At 45.1% G+C, this 22,979-nt stretch overlaps 2 protein-coding genes, 1 long non-coding RNA gene and 6 other non-coding genes across 10 annotated transcripts; 1 reads left to right on the top strand and 8 right to left on the bottom strand.

Moving 5' to 3' along the window:
• The first annotated feature begins 2,076 nt into the window (after positions 1-2,076).
• Positions 2,077-7,355, top strand: tlr2 (toll-like receptor 2). The gene is made up of 12 exons (XM_069724615.1): positions 2,077-2,162; positions 2,758-3,017; positions 3,255-3,411; positions 3,499-3,648; positions 3,914-4,120; positions 4,214-4,336; positions 4,704-4,854; positions 5,448-5,612; positions 5,692-5,871; positions 5,946-6,086; positions 6,163-6,668; positions 6,753-7,355. Exons 2-12 carry the CDS (start codon positions 2,759-2,761, stop codon positions 7,150-7,152), a joined length of 2,439 nt encoding a protein of 812 aa, XP_069580716.1. The 5' UTR covers positions 2,077-2,162; position 2,758; the 3' UTR covers positions 7,153-7,355.
• A 67-nt stretch (positions 7,356-7,422) lies between these two features.
• On the bottom strand, positions 7,423-18,859 carry rnf175 (ring finger protein 175). Its single transcript, XM_069724614.1, has 10 exons — positions 18,736-18,859; positions 18,436-18,473; positions 17,358-17,499; positions 16,369-16,523; positions 15,901-16,008; positions 15,603-15,723; positions 15,127-15,260; positions 14,763-14,864; positions 8,386-8,903; positions 7,423-8,162 (listed from the first exon to the last, which is right to left on the bottom strand). Exons 1-9 carry the CDS (start codon positions 18,754-18,756, stop codon positions 8,783-8,785), a joined length of 942 nt encoding a protein of 313 aa, XP_069580715.1. The 5' UTR covers positions 18,757-18,859; the 3' UTR covers positions 7,423-8,162; positions 8,386-8,782.
• A 912-nt stretch (positions 18,860-19,771) lies between these two features.
• LOC138636546 (uncharacterized) lies at positions 19,772-22,082 on the bottom strand. Of its 2 annotated transcripts, XR_011312294.1 has the most exons (7): positions 22,050-22,082; positions 21,611-21,694; positions 20,997-21,071; positions 20,729-20,790; positions 20,400-20,455; positions 20,079-20,153; positions 19,772-19,874 (listed from the first exon to the last, which is right to left on the bottom strand). It is a non-coding gene; the product is annotated as an uncharacterized lncRNA (long non-coding RNA). The 2 variants fall into 2 exon arrangements; XR_011312293.1 differs by lacking the exon at positions 22,050-22,082 and having other exon boundaries at positions 21,611-21,947.
• On the bottom strand, positions 19,949-20,041 carry LOC138636564 (small nucleolar RNA SNORD14). Its single transcript, XR_011312301.1, has one exon. It is a non-coding gene; the product is annotated as a small nucleolar RNA SNORD14 (small nucleolar RNA).
• Positions 20,229-20,321, bottom strand: LOC138636563 (small nucleolar RNA SNORD14). The gene has a single exon (XR_011312300.1). It is a non-coding gene; the product is annotated as a small nucleolar RNA SNORD14 (small nucleolar RNA).
• LOC138636562 (small nucleolar RNA SNORD14) lies at positions 20,586-20,678 on the bottom strand. Its single transcript, XR_011312299.1, has one exon. It is a non-coding gene; the product is annotated as a small nucleolar RNA SNORD14 (small nucleolar RNA).
• On the bottom strand, positions 20,867-20,959 carry LOC138636561 (small nucleolar RNA SNORD14). The gene has a single exon (XR_011312298.1). It is a non-coding gene; the product is annotated as a small nucleolar RNA SNORD14 (small nucleolar RNA).
• LOC138636559 (small nucleolar RNA SNORD14) lies at positions 21,147-21,239 on the bottom strand. The gene has a single exon (XR_011312296.1). It is a non-coding gene; the product is annotated as a small nucleolar RNA SNORD14 (small nucleolar RNA).
• On the bottom strand, positions 21,798-21,890 carry LOC138636560 (small nucleolar RNA SNORD14). The gene has a single exon (XR_011312297.1). It is a non-coding gene; the product is annotated as a small nucleolar RNA SNORD14 (small nucleolar RNA).
• Positions 22,083-22,979: the final 897 nt, after the last annotated feature.

The following is a 22,979-nucleotide window of genomic DNA, read 5'->3' as shown; positions in this document are numbered from 1 at the left end:
GACACACAAACTTCTACGAATAAACTCAGTGGATGCGTGAAGATAATGTACATTCAGTCTGCAGTAAATACGTTCTCCTTTTATGAAAACTATATATTTTATGAATTTTAAATTTTCCATTGTTAACAGGTAACATGTTCAAAGAAAAGGGAATAATAACTGACATTTAACATTTGACTTGTATGCTTGTGGGCTTCCGTTCATGTTATCTAAGCCAGCACATTGGTGCAGTTGCCAGTGTTGTTGTCTCAGTCTAAAAGTCCCATGTTCGATCCCTGCCATGTTCTTTCATAACTTAAAGTATGTCGTCCAAAATATAACTGACTAAGTTCTAGTTTCGATCCAAGGGCAGTTTGACATAGTTTACTTTTAGGTTATTACTTATGCAGGAACATGCAACTTCCACATGTGACGTCCCAGGCAGGGATCGAACCTGGGACCTCTAGACTGTGAGACAACGACGCTGACAACTGCACCAATGTGCTGGCTTCTATAATGTGAACGGAAGTCATACTTATGGCATGTTGTACAAAATATGACAAAAAAGTCATACTATAGCATGTCATATTTCAGACATGCTATAGTATGACTTTTTGATATTTTGGACAACATGCTATAGTATGACTTTTTGATATTTTGGACGACATGCTATAGTATGACTTTTTGATATTTTGGACGACATGCTATAGTATGACTTTTTGATATTTTGGACGACATGCTATAGTATGACTTTTTGATATTTTGGACGACATGCTATAGTATGACTTTTCAAGTTGTCAATCGTGGCTACAGAGGCATTGTGCCTTCGCTGTTATTAACATTTCACATTAAGAGGAGGAAACGTCCACGGTACTGATGCCACAGCTCAACCAACTGCTCCTCTGCAGCGCACCACTTTCTCCAGAGAGTCCTCCGTCATCCTGTTGGTCGGCGTGAAGGAACTCGTTGTAGTATTTGTCAAACTAGGCTGGTAAAATCAACACACTTCAGACGTGCTCGGCTCGTGGTCGGAGCGTCGTGCGGAGTCACCGACGCCACATCGCTGTTCTTCAGTGACGTCCCGCTACGAGGCCCGTCGCTCGTTCATTCATATTCGGGCCTGACGTTGGAAATTTTGCAGCAACGACTTAATTGTCTCAAAATCAGCGCAAATTCTTGTAGTTCAGCTTTGAACTGTGACGAACTAGAACCAAGTCTTAGTGTCATTTTTGGAAAGTGAGACAGTTTCCCAAAATTCTGAAAAAATTTAAAGGTGGAGGGCATTCTGGGAAAATTTTGAAATTTTTTGATGACGGCATATTTGTAGGAAGTCTGGATGCTTTTGGTCAGTGTCCTTAAACAGGATTGTCTTTTGAAAAATCATTTTTGTAAAGTTTGAAAAGCAGGAAAAGCACAGAGCTTCAATATGTATTTTAATGGTTCTACTTTGCATATAAACACTGTGACAGAGACTGATATGAAATGATGATATCAAACAGTCCATTTCAAGATTTTCTGTCAGTAACTGCACATTCGCTGATCTCTACTGAATTATTCTCTTTTTTTAAAAAAGCCAAACCGAACCCACACTTATGATATCCGTTTGCTCTGACGAATCTAGAAGACAGTAGGAGTCTTCAGAGTCAATTGAAGCCAGAAAGTTGAGCCGGAGGCAGACAGGAAGTGTTCGCGGTCACGGTCCTGTGCATAAAGCAGTTACAGTATGTTACATAACAGAAACCACACAACACAATATGACATGTGGCTGCTTTATATTTATCTTTACTTTCAATCTATAACAGAGTTGGTCAAATTCAGAGTCTTTTTCCTTTTTCCAACTCACCATAAGAACATTTTTAGAAAACAAAACTCGCTTCCAGTGCAGTAAAAAAGACTTTACATTTTAATGCATTTAAATGTGCTATGATGATTTTCCATTACTTTTCATTAAACGTTGCCACAAACCTGTGAATTTCTACAAGCACACGCTCGGCCAGGTTTCCTCACGAAGGTTCATTTACATACTCACTACCTCTTTTTCACGCTTGGTTCCAGATGTCACTTAGTTCCTCTCATCAGGTATCAAGTCATAAAACCCTCCCCAACTCACTCTGTGCTCTTTCTCACTTTTCATTATCTTCTGCTACATTATCAGGAATCAGCGTGACGAAAAACAAAAGCAGGTAAGGCGACATGGACTTAAAATCGAACAAGACATGATTCAGTTGTTGTTTTTCTGTCTGGTTGTGTCACATATAATCAGCGATATTACAAGAAAAGGGAAGCTCTTATAAAACATTGAGTGTTAATGTCTCACTAGCTGGAAGCGGTTTCCCAGTAAAAGGTAATTATTTGATATTTGACACAAAGCCAGGTTGTTGTTTTTTTTTGTCGAATGCTGAAAGCTGAAATGAACTTGGGTTGAAGGTTTTTTTAAATTGCTGTTCTGAGCGTGTCGTGTTTTTCTGAATGGGAACAAATCTGTGCAGCCGAAATCTGCAAAACAAAAACTCTGAACACAAAAGAGCGGAAGTGTTCGTTGGTAACGAGGTCGGACAGTTTGAGTCCTTGTTTGGAAACAGGATGCACGAGGAGTTAAAAGTCTTCACCCACTGTGGAGAGTTGTGTTGGACATAAAAGCTTCTGAAAAATCACTATAAAACGTTGGAAGACTTCCTCATTTGATCTCATCCCACTTCCTCCCTGGGTTTATTTCACTTGTGTCCTCTACAAACTGATCTCAGTCCATCCAACTCATTCAAATTTGTTTTCCTACAGCATGAGACATCGGACAAGCTGCTTCTTCACCCTCCTCTTCCTCCTCCTCTGGGGTCAGAGGTCAAACACGGACGACGAGAGGTCATCCTGCGACCGCTGCGACCTGCAGCTCTCCTGCAACTGCTCCCGTGGCGGATTCGTCCGGGTTCCCATGGTAACGGAACGCGCCCTGACTCTCGACCTCTCGTTCAACAGCATCACCGTGGTGTCCGATGACGACCTGACGGACCACGCGCGACTGAGGGCTCTGGATCTCCACGGTAACGCAGATGGATTTTTTTTTTTTTTTTTTTTTTTTTTACAATAACAAGGTGAAAAAAGAATCTGTAATTGCAGTGGACTGTTATTATTATATATCAATATTCAAAGATTAGAACATGACCAAGAGTAACAACGTCGATTACAAGAAGGACTTGTTGATCACCGGTCCAAAGGTTGACCCTCGGAAACCGCCGATAAGATGTGCTTGTGTAGATGTAGATGTTATTGTCCTCCAGGAAACGGACTGGCTGCGATCGGTCCGTCGGCGTTGGACTCTCTGTGGAGCCTGGAGGAGCTCGACCTGTCGGACAATCAGCTGACCGCTCTCAACCACAAATGGTTCGACAAGCTGGAAGCTCTGCAGCGGCTCAACCTGCTCGACAACCCGCACAGGTACGGAGACCAGGAGGAATCCTCCATGTCGAAAGTGATGTTCGGGTGTCTTTGAGTGACAGCTTCCTCTCCTCCGCCCTCCTCCAGCCGCCTGGGTTCTCCTCCGCTGTTTCGGGGTCTCGTCCGGCTGAGGCGGCTGGCGTTCGGAGGTCCGGCTTTGCAGGAGCTGAGGAGAGGCGATCTGTCTGGAGTCACCCAGCTGGAGGAGTTCACTGTGCACGCCAACAACCTGACCAGGTGTCACCCGTGTTTGTTTGTGGTTTCATGAGGGGAAAAGCTCTTTCAAATAAAGTACTTTTTCATGTAAATCAGGTAAAACGCAAAACCGACAAGGAGTTGGTCTCGATCCACATTTGGTGCTCTAGTGAGTATTTGGGGAAGCAGGATGGCGTGAAGTGTCATCAGATCGTTTCTTGAGAGTGTATAAACCAAAGATTGAAGCGGTGATTGTTGAATCCTTTTTTTAAGGTCTCGCTGTCTTTTTACTTTCCCGTCTCGGCAGATACGAGTCCGGAGCTCTGGGGGACATTTGGCCGCTGGGTCGCGTCACTCTGAGCCTCCACGGCCCGTTTTTAAACAATGTGCCCTTGGCCTCGGCGGTGCTCGGGGACGTGTCCTACCCCGAGACACCGATCACTCTCGAAGACCTCCATCTGATTGGGAATCAGTCTGTTCAGCCCCTCAGAGAAACAGCCAGGAGGAGGATCAGGTCCGGCCACAATCTGCTTTTCTTCTGCAATAATGGAGAAAGATAACAAGAAAGCTAAGACGCCCGTCGCTCTTCTGTGGTGTCACCGTTTAGGTATTTGAGCTTCCGCAACCTGTCGGTGTCTGATGAGGCCATCGTGGAGCTCCTGGTGGTGGTCGACGGCGTGCCACTCACATCCTTGTCCATGGAAGGCGCCAGGCTGACGGGCGAGGGCAGGTGGGAAACCAGCACGATCGCCTTGTCATTAAATGACGTGTTTCTCCTCTTGTTATTTGGGGTGAAAATTTGCGTCTCAACATTTTTTTTCCGATCCGTTGAAATAAAGCTGTTGATGATCACATGCGAGGTGCGATCAAAAAGTTCAGAGACTCTTTGTGTTTGGACGAGCGCTGAGCAGGAGGAAGCTGCAACCTTCATGTGCAAGTTGTCCAAATACAAATCTGTTGATGAACTGGTGCGTGAACATTTGTGATTTCACCATTTCTGAGGCTGAAACTTGACCACAGGGACTGTTGTGTTGTTGCCGGGGGAAACCCCCAGTAAGCTGCTCTATTGTGGTGTTTTTTTCTCCGTTTGCCGGTAGGTGGGAGAGAGCCCGCTGGACTGACCAAAAAAACATCGACGTGTTCTTTGTGCGGGACGTCGTGGTGCTGAACATCTTCAAGTTTGTCTCGTTCCTACAGCTGAAGTTTCTGCTGACGTACCCCAGGAAGGTCTCCGTCATCAACTCCAAGGTAAATGTAAAACAGCTGTGGTCGTAGTTGCTCCATCAATCTGCTTCACAGCTGGAGCAGAGAGCTTGATGGAGGCGGTGCTGCCAGATGTACGATAATTATTGTATTTGTATGATAATTAAGGCAATCAATCAATAAATCACTGTTATGTCAAAGAAAACTGACCGTGAAGCAACCAGTAATGATCCTGTAGCTGGAACACCGTCAAGCACCTTTCAGTTCGGATTTACCGGATACTAACTACAGTAGTTGTTTCATTTTATACAAGTTATTGGATGTGCTCAAACAGAACTAGTTCTTAAGCTGCAATATTATTTGAATGTAGGGATCACGGCGCACTTTCAGATATCAAACACATAAAGTAAGTTTTTACTCACTGAAATAGCTTTTACTTCACCGCATGGAGACCTGAGCGTTCAGTCTGGCCGGTTCCCGTCTTTTCTTCCAGTTTTATGAAGTTCATTTTCTAAAAACGGCGGTAGAGAGGGCAAAGTTAGTCTGACCCTTAAAGACATGACGGACACGTTAACGGGAACTACAGCAGGCTGGTATTAAACAGTATTTTACCTCAGATTTGATACTTTTTCCGTCAGGTATTTGTGATGCCATGTCCCACGTCCAACCTGCTGGTGAACCTGCAGTACCTGGACCTGTCCGACAACCTGCTGACCGACCTGACTCTGGTGGAGACGCTGTGTGACAGAAACAAAACGCTGATGGACCTCAGAGTCTTAAACATCAGCGGGAACGCTCTGAAGGTGTGAAACGTGAAGTCAAATCAGTAAAAGTATTGAAGGGTTTTGAAGGCATGACGAGAACTTGTCTGCCTCTGTCCAGTCTTTGTCCACGGTAAACCGGCTGGTTGTTAAGCTCTCCAAACTGACCCACCTGGACATCAGCAGGACCGGCTACAGCTCCATGCCCTCCAACTGCTCCTGGCCTTCCACCTTACGATACCTCAACATCTCTGGGGCGATGCTCACCGTCATCACTCCCTGTCTACCCACAACCCTGGAGGTACGGAGACGACACCGTGCAGCGCTGAATCCCGGCAGCCCTGACCCTTACACCTTGTACTTCACTATTTACAGGTGTTGGATCTTAGCAACAACTATCTTGAGGGCTTCACTCTGCACTTGCCTGTCCTGCGAGAGCTCCACCTCTCTGGGAACAAGTTTCTACGGCTGCCTCCTGGACGGCTCTTTCCCAATCTGCAAACACTGGCTATACAGGTAAGAACCCATCGTATAGTTCTGCTTCCAATCCTGCCTGCGTTCCCCGGTGTGACACGCCCACTGTTTTTCACAGTCAAACATCCTGAACATGTTCGGGCCATCGGACCTGCGGTCGTACAGACGACTCGAGAACCTCCAGGCGGGTCAGAACAAGTTCATCTGCTCCTGTGACTTTGTGCCTTTCCTCCAGTCGGGCCTTAAAGGAGGCGGGGATGTGCAGTTAATGGACAGGGAGGACGGCTACGTCTGCGACTCCCCTCTCTACCTGCAGGGGGAGGTGGTGGGTCGAGTCCGACTCTCTGTGCTTCATTGCCACCAGGTTTTGTTCGTGTCCGTGAGCTGCGGGTCGGCGCTGTTTGTAGGGATTCTGGTGTGTGTCCTGCTGTGGCGCCTCCATGCCGTCTGGTACCTAAAGATGACTTGGGCGTGGCTCAAGGCCAAGCGTAGCTCCCGACGGCGGCGGCGCAGAGATATCGCGGGTTCAGAAGCGTTGCTGTCCTTCGATGCCTTCGTTTCCTACAGTGAAAGAGACGCTATCTGGGTGGAAGACTTCTTGGTACCGGAGCTGGAGGAGCCGAGGTGAGTTGTGTTCTCGGTACCGTTGCTGTGGGAGTTTACGACAACAGAATCAGATAACCTGTTTCCTTGTTAATACTTCTACAGCGAGACCGACTCTGCGAATCCCAGAACCGCCCGGCCGTTGAGCCTGTGTCTCCACAAGCGGGACTTCCTTCCGGGACACTGGATTGTGGACAACATCATGAGCGCCATGGAGCGCAGCCGGCGGACCGTCTTCGTCCTCTCCGAGAACTTCGTCCTGTCCGACTGGTGCCGCTACGAGCTCGACTTCTCCCACTTCTGGCTTTTCGACGGGAACAGCGGCAGAGACGCGGCCATCTTGGTCTTGCTGGAGCCGCTGTCAAAGGACGACGTCCCCAAACGCTTCTGCAAGCTGCGCAAACTCATGAGCTCCACCACCTACCTGGAGTGGCCTCAGGACGAGGACAGGCGGGGCGAGTTCTGGAGGAGTCTCCGCCTCGCGTTGAGAGGCGAGGACGACTGAAAGAGAGAATTTAAAGAAAAGAGAAAAATGAACCAAGAGCAGTAAAAATGAGTCAAGTTAAATGGGTCATTATGAAAAAAGAAGTAACCTGAAAGACTGAGGCAACCAATTCATGATTTTTATGTATAACTGAATAATCTATGGAGTAATATGAGCAGCACAACTAACATTTTGTTTCCCACAAATTCAATAAAATGAACAAAACCTGAAATAAAACTTTACATTTTTGACTAAACTGTTGGTGTTTTCCATCAGAGTGACGAGTGACTCTTTGTTAAGGTTTTATAAATATTTATTAAATACAAAGTTATTATCAGCAGCAGTTTTGATATGAAAGCGTTTGTAATTAATTTTGGCAAAAGATCGGCGGAGGACGTTTCCTTCAAACTACTGAACATTTGGAGTGTTTTCCTTCGTTACGTTGTGCCGACATTTTGTGGCGTGACACCAGACGTGACGTGGAGCTTCTGGCTGCAGCGAAACCCGTTCAGAAACAACTGCTACAATAAGTTAGCATCAACTTCAGCTTCTTATAAATTAAAACGTGACAGACATTCAAAAAGAAACTTTGGGAACAAAGACACAGGAAATGTAAACAGAGAGAACTGCCCTTTTTGTAACCGATGTGCAAAAAGCTGCAGCAAACTCGTTAGTGGTGTCGACAGGATCAAAAGGCAGGAGTGTGCAAATAAAACGACACCTTCATGACAAAGAAAAGCATTTTGTTGATCCGAACAGAAACCGCATGCACGAGGGCGACAATCCTCTCCGTTCCCAACCAGACGCATCTTCCTCACGTCCGACTGTCAAATACTGGATCTGTGCTTAAAATAGTCCCGTTCCAGACCCGCCTGCAGACCTGCCTCCAGACCGCCTCCAGACCCGCCTCCAGACCGCCTCCAGACCCGCCTCCAGACAGCCTCCAGACCGCCTCCAGACAGCCTCCAGACCGCCTCCAGTCCCGCCTCCAGACCTGCCTGCAGACCATCTCAAGACAATCCCCAGACTGCCTCCAGACCGCCTCCAGACCCGCCTGCAGACTATCTCCAGACCGCCTCCAGATCGCCTCCAGACCGCCTCCAGACCCGCCTCCAGACCATCTCCAGACCCGCCTCCAGACCGCCTCCGGACTGCCTCCAGATCGCCTCCGGACTGCCTCCGGACTGCCTCCGGACTGCCTCCGGACTGCCTCCAGACCGCCTCCAGACCGCCTCCAGATCGCCTCCGGACTGCCTCCAGACTGCCTCCAGACCGCCTCCAGATCGCCTCCAGACTGCCTCCAGACCGCCTCCAGACCGCCTCCAGACTGCCTCCAGACTGCCTCCAGATCGCCTCCAGACTGCCTCCGGACTGCCTCCGGACTGCCTCCAGACTGCCTCCAGATCGCCTCCAGACTGCCTCCAGACCGCCTCCAGACCGCCTCCAGACTGCCTCCAGACTGCCTCCAGACTGCCTGGGGGTTGCAGCGGGGGAAAATGTGCAAACGTTCGGTCCAAGAACACGAAACACAAGCAGCCCGAATCGTTTCCTCGGAGCGCTGGCTTTCGATCGTTTGCTGCCAAACGTTTTTATCGCGCTCTTCTCGACCCCCCCGGACCTCCATAGGGCGGCGGCGGCGTTCCTCGGGGCTCTACTCGAGGCCCAGGGTGAAGTTAATCCCGTGAACGATACCGATGATGATGGGTTGCCAGGCAACCAAGTATCTGAGCCAATCCAGCAGCTGCCCGTACAGGACGTGTGTCTTCTCCCAGCTGGCAGGAGATGAAGGAATTAAGGAGATCTGACAAAACAACTAAAAACAGGTCTTACAGGCACAATGCAGCCCTGTGGGATCGATGGAAAAATAATGAACTCATCATACTTGTCGAATGTTTGTCTATCTGTTGCACAACATGTTCCTATTGTCTCAGGAAAGAGGACCTATTTATCTGTACATGGTATGGTCTCAGACAGGACGTCTCCTGTCTGGATCCTGTGACCTACGACCTCACTCAGTACTATCTGTGCACAGCACGGTCTAATTTATGACGTCCATATGTTACGACGTCCATTATCTTGTGACCTCCAACTGAACTCAGACGTAAAGGGAACGGGGATGGATGTCAACTGTTTGTCACACTGTATAAAAGCTGAACTACGGAGGAGAGACGCTGAGAAATGCTGGACATCTTTCTTTGAGTGGACATGTATTTGCTCCTTCTTGCAAGAATAAATGTCCGATATGTTTGATTTTTGAATCCAGCCTCTGAGTCATGTTTCTAACATAATTGGTCCTTCAAACCGGATCCCAACATCTCTCTCCGGACGCAGCCTGAAACCGTGCACGGGGGAGTCTGGGACTCCTGAGGAAAGACCTCCGCCCTGTTTCTTTATCGAAACAGTTTGGACATTGGTGAGACCAGGACTAACTGGAGAGGAAGGGTGATGGGATCCTAGAGAAAGGCTGATTCACCATCAAAGGTCAGGGACCTACAGGTAACTAAGTCGGGGACTTAGGAGATAGGTCAGGGACCTACAGGTAACTAAGTCGGGGACTTAGGAGATAGGTCAGGGACCTACAGGTAACTAAGTCGGGGACTTAGGAGATAGGTCAGTGACCTACAGGTAACTAAGTTGGAGACTTAGGAGATAGGTCAGGGACCTACAGGTAACTAAGTCGGGGACTTAGGAGATAGGTTAGGGACCTACAGGTAACTAAGTCGGGGACTTAGGAGATAGGTCAGGGACCTACAGGTAACTAAGTCGGGGACTTAGGAGATAGGTCAGGGACCTACAGGTAACTAAGTCGGGGACTTAGGAGATAGGTCAGGGACCTACAGGTAACTAAGTCGGGGACTTAGGAGATAGGTTAGGGACCTACAGGTAACTAAGTCGGGGACTTAGGAGATAGGTCAGGGACCTACAGGTAACTAAGTCGGGGACTTAGGAGATAGGTTAGGGACCTACAGGTAACTAAGTCGGGGACTTAGGAGATAGGTCAGGGACCTACAGGTAACTAAGTCGGGGACTTAGGAGATAGGTCAGGGACCTACAGGTAACTAAGTCGGGGACTTAGGAGATAGGTTAGGGACCTACAGGTAACTAAGTCGGGGACTTAGGAGATAGGTCAGGGACCTACAGGTAACTAAGTCGGGGACTTAGGAGATAGGTCAGGGACCTACATATAAAAAAACTTCCGGAGTATAAAATAAATAACATAAAATAAGACTTCCGGAAGATGAAATAAATAGAGACTGTGAGTGTCCTACAGTGTAAAGGAGAGCCGAAACCTTACGGTATGAACCTAAACTCTCCTCTGCAGAAACCTAACGGTGCCAAAAGCAGATATCACTGTATAAAGACCAGTTGCTCAGGTGAACTCCATACTAACTGGTTGGCTCACAGATAGAAAAAATGGGATTATGCTGTAATAAGATCAAAGAGATACCTCTGGAGGGAGACGTAAAACACATGCACTCAAAAGGTGCAGATTACATCAAATATTTTAAAAAAAAAAAGAGAGAAGAGGAAAGTTGAAAAGAGAGAAGAGGAAAGTTGAAAAGAGAGAAGAGGAAAGTTGAAAAGAGAGAAGAGGAAAGTTAAAAAGAGAGAAGAGGAAAGTTAAAAAGAGAAGAGGAAAGTTAAAAAGAGAGAAGAGGAAAGTTAAAAAGAGAAGAGGAAAGTTAAAAAGAGAAGAAGGAAGTTGAGAAGAGAAAAAGTTAAAAGGGAGAAGAGAAAGAGATGGGAGAGATTAAAAACAAAAAGGCGGGAGAAAAGAATAAAGCTCCTAATGCACCAATACTATATCTAAGAATTGAGATACATTTCTCCTGGAAATATAATGAAGATGATGATTATGTGGTACAAAAACGAACCAACATGGGACCCGATCCTCCTCCGTACCCTAACATGGGAGACGTCCCGGTAACAGCTGATCCGCCCGCTCCACCTATTCCGCCTCCGGCTGCTCAGCCAGCTTCTGTCTCCGAACCCACGACACCGTCACCAAACTCCACCCCTCTACTCCAACCCCAGACAGCAGCCAAGAACTTACAATGCACTTATAGTCGCTTTGGATAAAAGCGTCAGCTAAATGAAATGTAATGTAATGTATTGTAACTTTTACGAAGACACAGAATACTCTGAAGTATATTATCGAGGGGATGATGATGAAGGAGATCTCAGAAGGAGGACGCGAGGTGGATGGAGAGGAGCTGGAGACAAGTAGAGACACCTGCTATAACTGAAGGGAGGAATGGACACTGGGCAAGAGACTGCAGGGGGCGGAGAGACGGGAGGGACGGAGGAAGAGGAGGAGGAGGAGGAAGAGGAGGAGGAGGAGGAGGAAGAAGAAGAGGAGAAGACAGTTGGCGGTTGCAGACGGGTTCAGCATGACTAACCACAACCACACTTTGATCAGGTCATACAGAAACACACTCATTCACATGATTCACAGACACAGACCAACTAGAAACTAAAGAGGAGGAGACCAGTGATGTGTTAGAGATAAGTACAGTTGAAATACTCAAGATAAACCTTTTATGACTCTACTGATAGAAGAGATTGAAGTAACCTTATTGTGCGATTCAGGAGCATGTCGGTCACTTATTAGGAGTCTAGACGAAGGATGTAAGGAGGCCATTTTAAAGACACCAAAACCACAGACAAAAAGACAAATGATGTCATTTTTAGGAATGACAAATTTCTGTCAGAATTGGATTCCAGATTATGCAGAAATGACTTCCCCACTGTCTAAACTCATTTATGATGACCCTATGACTGCCCACGATAAAATACAATGGACACCAGAAACAAAACGATTTTGAAAAATATGAAAAAATTGTCTAATCAACAAAAGATGTTGCTGTTGAAGACCTTTGCCCGAGACAATGAGATAAAAAAAAGAAAATCAACAGTGGAAGACAAATAAATCACAACAAAAAGACGATGATTTATGGAGATGACAGGAAGGCAAGATGATACTCCAAAAAAGTTTATATAGATATGTGGCTTTTTGAGCCATGAGATGAACCATGTCTCAACAGGAGGATGGTATCTATAATAAACTAAGCATGGATGGTATCTATAATAAACTAAGCATGGATGGTATCTATAATAAACTAAGCATGGATGGTATCTATAATAAACTAAGCATGGATGGTATCTATAATAAACTAAGCATGGATGGTATCTATAATAAACTAAGCATGGATGGTATCTATAATAAACTAAGCATGGATGGTATCTATAATAAACTAAGCATTTACAACATATGGCTTTACAAACTACTAAAAAAAATTCTGAAAGTGTTGTGAAGCCTCACGGCACGAGTCAGTGTGTCATGGTCTAGAAAAGTGCCTTGTCATGGTGTGTAATCAACATATAGGTGCAGATTGCTGAACGGACCTCCTGAATACACCTCAGCCATTGAAGAAGGATGAGACCTTTACTTGAACCACATAACTCAGACATACCAGATAAGCCAGCATTCCCCCTGTGGTGAAGTCTGGCTACAAAGGGAGGTGATACCAATACGGGTACTTGTCTCAAACCAGTGAAGAAACCAACAAACACCCTGGTGAGTAGGTTCTGGTGAGCTTATTATGGTATATCTGTGGATGGACAGTACAGCTAAAATGGCTCAAGGCAGCATAACATGGCATCCATTCAGGAGGATAGGACTCTGTGGCCTCAGAGGGACCTTTGTTTTCTGATAGTCACAGCTCTGCTCATAGTACTCTCTATATTTTGGTACGGAGCCAACATAACATACTTGACAATCAGATATCAGACAACAAGACCACAACAGGACCTCAGACTACTGACAAAGTTCGCCACACTACAAGAGCTTTTGTAAAGGCTGGTGGAAAATATGCAAGGAACAAAAAATCAGTACCGGGTACAGGGAGCATGAATTCTCACATTCATGGAAGAGCAACAGGCCAGTCTCATGTTTGACGCATGTGTGGCAAGACTGCAGCTTAGTTTGGTCAGACAAATATCTGTGCATGGTAGCATCTGTGTCGACCTAAAACAACGACTGTCTCTGATTAAAGGATCTACTGCACCAGGTTGTCACGTACAGATCTGTCACCAAGGCTCTGCGGGGTCTTACCGCCCTCAGTGAGGAACTTGCTGTAAATGCTGGGATTGATGATCCTTTTTCCAGGATGATGGAATCTGGTTTGGTAAATGGACAGACCTGTTCCTCACCTGTTTCACTAGTGTTTCAATTACAGCAGCCATACTTATTATTTGTGGTTGTTGTTGTATCCCCTGTATCCAAGGATTGATCCAAAGACTAATCAATGTTACATTGATTAAACAGGACATCCTTTATATGCAAATTCCTACAACTGACCGATCGTGCGAGGCCACTAACACGACACCGACTCCACCTACGACTGAACATAATGAATCCCTTGCTGAAGCTTGAGAGAAATGGCAATGAAGATGATGAAGTCTGGTTGAACAATACTCAACAACAGTTGTGTGATCAATATGATTTTCGTAATGATGATTCTTTTATTTTTATTTTTATTTTGTGTAGGTACTTGTTATACTTTGTATGAACAGGAGGGAGATGATGGAAAAATAATGAACTCATACTTGTCGAATGTTTGTCTATCTGTTGCACAACATGTTCCTATTGTCTCAGGAAAGAGGACCTATTTATCTGTACATGGTATGGTCTCAGACAGGACGTCTCCTGTCTGGATCCTGTGACCTACGACCTCACTCAGTACTATCTGTGCACAGCACGGTCTAATTTATGACGTCCATATGTTACGACGTCCATTATCTTGTGACCTCCAACTGAACTCAGATGTAAAGGGAACGGGGATGGATGTCAACTGTTTGTCACACTGTATAAAAGCTGAACTACGGAGGAGAGACTCTGAGAAATGCTGGACATCTTTCTTTGAGTGGACATGTATTTGCTCCTTCTTGCAAGAATAAATGTCCGATATGTTTGATTTTGAATCCAGCCTCTGAGTCATGTTTCTAACAGGGATCGATGGCGATTCACTGAATCGTTAAAAAAAACTTGAAACAGGATGTTGAGAGTATTTTTGGACGTCTTATAAACTTAAAAGGACGTTTTTATGATGGGATGACGGGAAGAGAAGTATTCACATCGAAACAGTGAAGCACGGCTGAAAACTATTTCTGCTGGAAACAGGCTGACTGTAAGAAGATATTTATATGTATTACAATTAAAAAAAGATAGTAAGATTACTTCGTGGTCATTTTCATCGTCCCAACATTCACGTAAAATTAACATTTAATTTGAAAGCTGTGATTTAAAAAAAAGTTTTTCACTTATTTCTTCGTGCCAATAGTTTTTTTTTTTTTTTATCACTACAAAATACGAACGTTTCAGGTTTTATTTTCAAAACCAAACTTTGAAGTCAGCGTCGGGGATCCATTAGTTTTTATGTTCGGCGTGTCTTGAACCAGCTTTAAGATTCTGCCCTTATTTGTTGCCTCTATTTATTATCTACTAATTATTTATTCATGTGCGCTGCAATTTTCATTTCTCTTTTGAACCTTATTTATATTTGTTTTTTCATTGAGCCTTTTCTTTCTTTTACTCAAACGTCGCCATAACAACAGAAACAGAAGGATACGGGTTGTTCATCATCCTCTTCAGGTCGACCTTCTCGTTGCAGTACGGACACGTCTGCTTCTTACCCACGATGCACCAGCCGCGGATGCAGAACTCGTGGAATCTGGAGCGGCGAGTCAAGGCAGAACACGCCGAGTCAGGAAACACATCGACCTCGTCTGACCTGGATTCGCCTCGGGGGTCTGGAGGCGGTCTGGAGAGGACTTCCCGTCATCCTCTTAATGCTAAGCTAAGCTAACCGGAAGGAAAACAGACGGAGTATCTGTGTTCCTTCCGGTTAGCTTAGCTTAGCATTAAGAGGAGAAGCTAACGGCGGGCGGAGCAGTAGATGAAGAGCGGCTTCCTGCGGCAGAGCTTGAGGATACATGTGTCCACAGGAGAGCTGGTAGGTGTCCTCGATGATGCCTTCCTCCTCCACGTCCACCAGGATCCTCTGACCGCACACCGCGCAGATGTCGTTGGTCAGACTCCGGCTGGGCATCCCTCCTTTGTTGTAGTACTGAAAACACACGAGGTCAACACATCATCTCATCGCATCAACTTTTATTCAGACAAACAGACACCGATTCTCAGGAAAGTTGATTTTTCTATCATTTCTAAGAGGACTTTTTTGGGATCTGTAATAAATCATTTTAATTAAAAACTATGCCGAAGAGTTGTTAGTGCCTCCAAAAAAGGGGCGGGGCCATGCTGCCGAGCCAAAGTTCCCAGGATGAGCCGGTCTGAGGAATCGTGACGGACGTGGAAGTCACGATTCGTCCAACAATATTTGTACCGCGTGTTTTCAAATGTGAGTTCTAAGTTGAACTTATTTTTGGAGGAGAACTTCTTCTGTTTTTACCCCGATGGTCGAAGCCATGTAGTCGGAGCAGATTTCGGCGAAGTCTCGTCCCATGACGCCGTAGTAGAGCCCGTAAAACAGCATGATCACGCCCACGTCCATCGAGTCCTCCGCCTTGATTCTACAGAGGAACACATTGGGAAAAGAAAATACAAAAATCACAAAAACAGAGGAACATTTGTGAATCTGCGCTTTGTTGTCTCTCCGTGAGAAACACAAAGAGAAAGAATCACTTGGACAGTTAGACAGATCGAAGTTAACGGGAATATTAAGCATCCAAGAAGAGCTCCGTCGTCACCTGAAGAAGACGTTGAAGCCGAACATGGTGAACATGATGGCCAGGTAGCCGAGGACTCCCACCGCGTAGCTCAGCTTGTAGATCAACAGGAACCACTTGTAGACCATCCTGAGAAGAAGGATGAGGTCAGTGTACGATAAACCGTCGCTGATGGGCCGCGGTATCCACAGCTGGTTCTGAATCAGGCGATCTGCTGATTCTGTACCCAAGAACTGAAAACAACGTCCACCGTCACCGCCGGCATCTTTACATTTCCTGTTTTGTCCGGTGAGCAGCTTAAAGTCCAAAGATATTCAGTTTACTTTGATTCTGTGACAAAGGAAACGCAAACGCTCAAACTTCACAAGCCGGAAAAGATACCTTCCGGATTACTCAGCGGTGAAAATCGTCAACGGTTCATTTCCAGATTTTTCGACTGATCGTCGCAGCTCGATTCTGATCGCGAAAGACGAAACAAACGTTCGTTACCTCGGCGTCCTGCAGGACAGCGGCTTGCGGGTGGCTCTGAAGATGACGTAGCTGGTGATGACGGAGAACACGCCCCACATGGACAGAAACCTCCACCAGTACAGTTTGATGGTGAAGTAGAGAGGGACCACCCACATCTGGACCAGCGTCACCAGCTGAGGAGGAGACGGACCGTTAATACTTCTTTGCCTCCAAGTTCTACTTCCTTCCACGTACGTGTTCGATCAGCGCACGTGGTTCGACAATAAAGGGAAAATTTAGTTTGAGAATAAAGTGAAAATTTAGTTTGAGAATAAAGTGAAAATTTAGTTTGAGAATAAAGTGAAAATTTAGTTTGAGAATAAAGTGAAAATTTAGTTTGAGAATAAAGTGAAAATTTAGTTTGAGAATAAAGTGAAAATGTAGTTTGAGAAATATTTAGTTTGAGAATAAAGTGAAAATTTAATTTGAGACAAAGTGAAAATTTAGTTTGAGAATAAAGTGAAAATTTAGTTTGAGAATAAAGTGAAAATTTAGTTTGAGAATAAAGTGAAAATTTAGTTTGAGAATAAAGTGAAAATTTAGTTTGAGAATAAAGTGAAAATTTAATTTGAGAATAAAGTGAAAATTTAGTTTGAGAATAAAGTTGTCTTATTGCGTCTTGTGACGTGATCTCCGTTACCATGGTTACCCTCACTCCATGTCCAGCTAATTTCAGGACAGAGTTGGTGTTTCTCCTCCTGAGTTTCTCTTCAAGGTCCTGATGCTTTTCACCAAACGCTGTTTATCATGGAAAACAGACTGAATTCACCTTTTTTTTGTTACTAAACTAAAGTTTGATTTATTCTCAAAATGTTATCTTGAACTATAACTTCGACTTTCCTGCCGTCTTCATCAGAGGGTTTTCTTCTTTTTTTGAAAGGAGCCATGTTTAAAAACAAAGATGATGATGATTTAGAGAAACAGAACTCCAGTTTATTTAACCTTTTCATTGAGTAAACTTGACTCACATTATAGGAGCGGTGATGTCGCTGCTTCCACTGAACCAGAACGATCTGAGCCACCACCAGCGTGGCGATCAGGATCAGAACCATCTCCGCATGCATGGCCTCATGGCCCCGGTGCTTCACGTGGAGACGCTCATGCTGCACCCTGCAGGAGCAGGAGGAGGAGCAGGAGGAAGAAGAGGAGGAGGAGGAGGAGGAGCAAGAGGAGGAGGAGGAGGAGGAAGAGGAGCAGGAGGAGGAGGAGGAGGAGCAGGAGGAGGAGGAGGAGGAGGAGGAGCAGGAGGAAGAGGAGCAGGAGGAGGAGGAGCAGGAGGAGCAGGAGGAGGAGGAAGAGCAGGAGGAGGAGGAGGAGGAGCAGGAGGAAGAGGAGCAGGAGGAGGAGGAAGAGGAGGAGGAGGAGGAGGAGGAGGAAGAAGAGGAGGAGGAGGAGGAGGAAGAGCAGGAGGAGGAGGAGCAGGAGGAAGAGGAGCAGGAGGAGGAGGAAGAGGAGGAGGAGGAGGAGCAGGAGGAAGAAGAGGAGGAGGAGGAGGAGGAAGAGGAGCAGGAGGAGGAGGAAGAGGAGGAGGAGGAGCAGGAGGAGGAGGAGGAGGGGAAGAAGAGGAGGAGGAGGAGGAGGAAGAGCAGGAGGAGGAGGAGCAGGAGGAGGAGGAGGAGGAGCAGGAGGAGGAGGAAGAGGAGGAGGAAGAGGAGGAGGAAGAGGAGCAGGAGGAGCAGGAGGAGGAATAGCAGGAGGAGAGGAAGAAGAGGAGGAGGAGGAGGAGCAGGAGGAGGAGCAGGAGGAAGAGGAGCAGGAGGAGCAGGAGGAGGAGGAAGAGGAAGAGGAGGAGGAGGAGGAGGAGGAAGAGGAGCAGGAGGAGGAGGAAGAGGAGGAGGAGCAGGAGGAGGAGGAAGAGGAGGAGGAAGAGGAGCAGGAGCAGGAGGAGCAGGAGGAGGAGGAGCAGGAGGAGCAGGAGGAGGAGGAGGAGGAGGAAGACGAGGAAGAGGAGGAGGAGGTGCAGAAAATGACAAAAGAGGAGTCAGGTTGAGAAGGAGTTCACAGGAGAGCAGTGTGCAGGTTGTGGGCGGTGACGTCACGACTCACTTCCAGTTTTCTCGGTGTGTCATTTTCAGCAGGTCGTCCTGAAACGGGACAGAAATATCAGCTGGAGCCTCGCGGGTCTCACCGGACACGTTTATGTGGGCCACAACACGTGACTGACTGCCGTTACTCGGTTCATAGTGTCCGGTAGTGAACGAATGGATGAACAGCAGGAAGGAGAAACGGCTCCGGTCTTCGTGAACCCGTTTCTGCCACGTCGGAACAGCTGAACACCGACACCGGCTTCAGACGTTAAAAGCAGCTGCAGTCTCCCGGTAACACCGGATTATGAACTCTACTCACCTGCGGATGGACACCCGCCATCTTCTGGTTGTTTTTTATTCTCCGCTGCTCCTCCGGTACCGACTCCTCGCCCGGTGCTCGGTAAGCTAGGTTATAACTCTGCTTTGACAGCAAGCCTCCCCGCTGACAGCTGCGTCATGACGTCACGCGTACGGAAGACCAAGAGGGACAAACTTCAACGCGTTTTTTGGGGCGAATTTAGAGGATTTTTTTTATTTTTTAAAGATAACTTAGACCAACTATACAACAAACCGTTTTTTAAAAAGGAATAACATTTACTTTTTTATCTGATCATTTCACATGAACCCCAAAACGTTTTAATTAGTATTTTATATTACGCTTATTTAAATCCACATCCTTGTTTTTCTGTATATTATGTAAATCAACATTGTTTGTGCTTTAAACTTTTGTCCAATAAAGTGAAAAAACAAAAACAAATTTCATTCACAGAAGTAAATTTGTATAACAGATAACCTTCATTTAAACTTTTTTTTTTATATAAATAAAATGTTGTAACCATACAAACACCAGTCTTATATCCTAATATATCTAAACTGTTTGCATCACTTTTTCCTTTTATAAAATGTGTACTACTAGAAGATAATGCATCCTTAAGAATTGATAAAGTTTGTACATTTAAAAAAACAAAAACATTTCCAACACTTAAACACATGCAATCGTCTCATTTGAACACTGAATGGTTATTTGAAAGCAATGCTTAAATTTCTGCAGGCATCCACATAAAAAATTGGTGTGTGGACTTTAACATTAATGTACTTTATTAATCCCAGATTATGAAATTCTCTCCTATAAATTATAACATTGAACAGGAGCAATAAAAGTAAAAAGTATCAAGTCAAGTTTTGTGATAAATACAAAGTCAATTCTAACTTTTTATAAAGTTAATCTAATATAAAAAAAATTAAGGCATCAAATTTAAGCAGATGATTTATTTACAACCATGAATTAACATGTTTATATTTCAATGAGGCTTCACCAAATAAAGTCAAGTCAATTTTCAGTTTTGCATCTGTTGGGAGTTTTTATTTCTAAACAAGGTAAGAAAAAGGCAGCAAATAAAACTCCTCCGTCAGATTTGATAGAAGAGAAATCGGTGCAGCTGCTGGTTTCCCGAGGACCTGTTGGGAGACGGAAACACAACGTCAGCTCACGGGACAAAACGTGCCGACGGTCACAGCGAGAGCTCCTTCGTTCGCTCAGACATCCAAGGAAGGTTTGAGCCGTCTTTGGTCGTTAGACCTCCGGAGGAAACTACGAATGGCAGGAAAACATGTCATCACAGCGAACTCTTTAATGAGCAGCAGAGACACAAACAAACCTACCAGCTTCACATTTCACCGGTCGGTCACTCAGATTCATCTCCGACGGACTCGACAGCGGCGATGTCGACTTTCAGCCTGAAACACGACGTAACACAAAGTTAGTGTTCAAAGAAAAAAGGACGTTTGTGAGAAAAGTTTGACTTCTAACGTTCGCTCAGACATCCAAGGAAGGTTTGAGCCGTCTTTGGTCGTTAGACCTCCGGAGGAAACTACGAATGGCAGGAAAACATGTCATCACAGCGAACTCTCAGGTTTGTCCTTTACTAAACTGCAGCCGCAGACCGGACCTTCCAAATTCCTCATTAAACATCAAACACCAACCTAACTTCTCCTTCGACCATCAGATACCGAAGCGCCGGCTCTGGAGATGCTTCAACCTGAAGGGACATTAAACAAGATCGAGTTCAGTCTTAGCAAACAGTGTTCTTACAAATTCAGCATGAAGTCTCCATCTGAACGAAGGCTTTTTCAAAGGTTGTAGACTTTAAAAAAAAAATGTTTCTAAGTTCGCTCAGACATCCAAGGAAGGTTTGAGCCGTCTTTGGTCGTTAGACCTCCGGAGGAAACTACGAATGGCAGGAAAACATGTCATCACAGCGAACTTTTAATTTCTCTTTAAGCGCACAGCAAATAGACCGACGTGTACGTACCAGCTTCACATCGTCCAGATTCATCTCCGACGGACTCGACAGCGGCGATGTCGACTTTCAGCCTGAAAAGACGACGCAAGAGAAAGTTAGTGTTAAAAAACACAAGGACGTTTGTGAGAAAAGTTTGACTTCTAACGTTCGCTCAGACATCCAAGGAAGGTTTGAGCCGTCTTTGGTCGTTAGACCTCCGGAGGAAACTACGAATGGCAGGAAAACATGTCATCACAGCGAACTCTTTAATGAGCAGCAGAGACACAAACAAACCTACCAGCTTCACATTTCACCGGTCGGTCACTCAGATTCATCTCCGACGGACTCGACAGCGGCGATGTCGACTTTCAGCCTGAAACACGACGTAACAGAAAGTTAGTGTTCAAAGAAAAAAGGACGTTTGTGAGAAAAGGTTGACTTCTAACGTTCGCTCAGACATCCAAGGAAGGTTTGAGCCGTCTTTGGTCGTTAGACCTCCGGAGGAAACTACGAATGGCAGGAAAACATGTCATCACAGCGAACGGCAGCACAACAAACTACAGCGAGTTCAAAACGATTCCTTCAAAATGAGACAAAACAACCACACGACACTTCGGTTTATATTCTTATTATCCTGATACAGTTAAATAAATCCAAGAGTTTTCACATGTTGGGCCTTTTTTTTGTAAAGTTTTCCTTGTATGAATATCAAGGCTTCTTAATACTGTTGGGGAGAACGAGAACAACTAATTGATCAACAGGTTGAATCAACTTTATTGCTGAATTTGGGACCAGCCACCCAGACTTTCAAAATATATCTGGACAATACAAAAATACTGTTACTGTCAACATAAAACCGACATTGGACACAAAGTTCAGAGCTAAATACTTGAGGACAACCGATCAACTCACCCGTCCGCCGGTCCAGACGACTTCCTGCTGGTCTTCATGTTAAGACGGTGGCCCGGAGGCTCAAACTACGGTGGCCAACGGTTCCTGTTGGGACACTTTATGTCAGAAAGTCGGCAAACTAAATATTCAAACAGAGAAACGCGCTGAAGAAGAGTTCAAATGCTGCTAATAATTATTATCATGGAAGACGCTCAGACATCCAAGGAAGGTTTGAACCGTCTTTGGTCGTTAGACCTCCGGAGGAAACTACGAATGGCAGGAAAACATGTCATCACAGCGTCGGAGGAAACGGCACGGATGCACAATATAGATATATGTGTGTGTATATATATAAATATATATATTTATATATATATATATATGTGTGTGTATATATATTTATAAATATATAAATATATTTTAATACAAATATAAATACATATATAATAATAAATCTCACCTCGTCCGTGCGGCCGACATCCTGGACGGTGGAGACGTTGATGGATTCTGTAAATCTTTAATCCATCAATTAAAAGATTTGATCAGTCTGTCCAACTCATTATGACAATTACATGATTAGTTAAAAAAGTCACAAAGCCACTTTATATTCCTGTTATCTTCATGAAGCACTTTTAGCCCAATACATGATTATTGATTGAATTTTAATGATTTATCTGGAGGGGGAAGATTGTGGTCCGATTCCAACTAATTTGACTTTATTTAGCTTTTCTGTTTTATATCTTTGTGAATGGAACAATTTCACATTTGGGGAAGTTGATTGGAGGAAATAAAACATTACCAACAGGTATTTCATGAACACGTGATTATTTCCTGGTGCATGATGAGAAACAGCTCCAACACTTCCTCCACGTGTTGTCGTAACTTCTGAAACTCTTTTAACACTTTAAAAACTAAAGTTTGAGCCGTTTCTTTTTGTTTTTTAATGTAATGAACTGCTGCGGCCAAATCCTCTAGTTTCTACCATTTTATATTTAACAACCAACTTTCCAACACGAGGGTTTAACTCTAACTAATCCGCCACAGAGCTGTTTGTTAAACGACGGAGAGTTTACGACATGAAACCAACTCGACGGCAGCTCTGACTGAACGTGGAGTTCAGCGGCATTTCTGCACCGATGAAGCCGAAACAATCTGCGTCCATCCGGGAGATAAACTCCTCATCCGAGGTCAACATCACCGACTGACGAGTCTATGAAGCGTAATTAACACGTCCAATGTTTAATTTAACGATCACAACGAAGATGAAATGATTATTTTTTTACCTTCAGAAGAGATGCTGCCTGCTCTGCTCTCCGCGGACAAATGGGTCCAACGTCGTTCCTCCGTGTCTTATATGGCCGTCATGGCGGCCGTTAAACGGATGCCTTAC

Source organism: Brachyistius frenatus, unplaced genomic scaffold (assembly GCF_029030835.1).
Source record: "Brachyistius frenatus isolate BFR_SWC_R1_liver_20210118 unplaced genomic scaffold, ASM2903083v1 Contig_384, whole genome shotgun sequence".
Taxonomy (NCBI): Eukaryota; Metazoa; Chordata; class Actinopteri; family Embiotocidae; genus Brachyistius; species Brachyistius frenatus.
The sequence above is the reverse complement of the archived record's forward strand: the minus strand, read 5'-3'. Positions and strand labels throughout refer to the sequence as shown.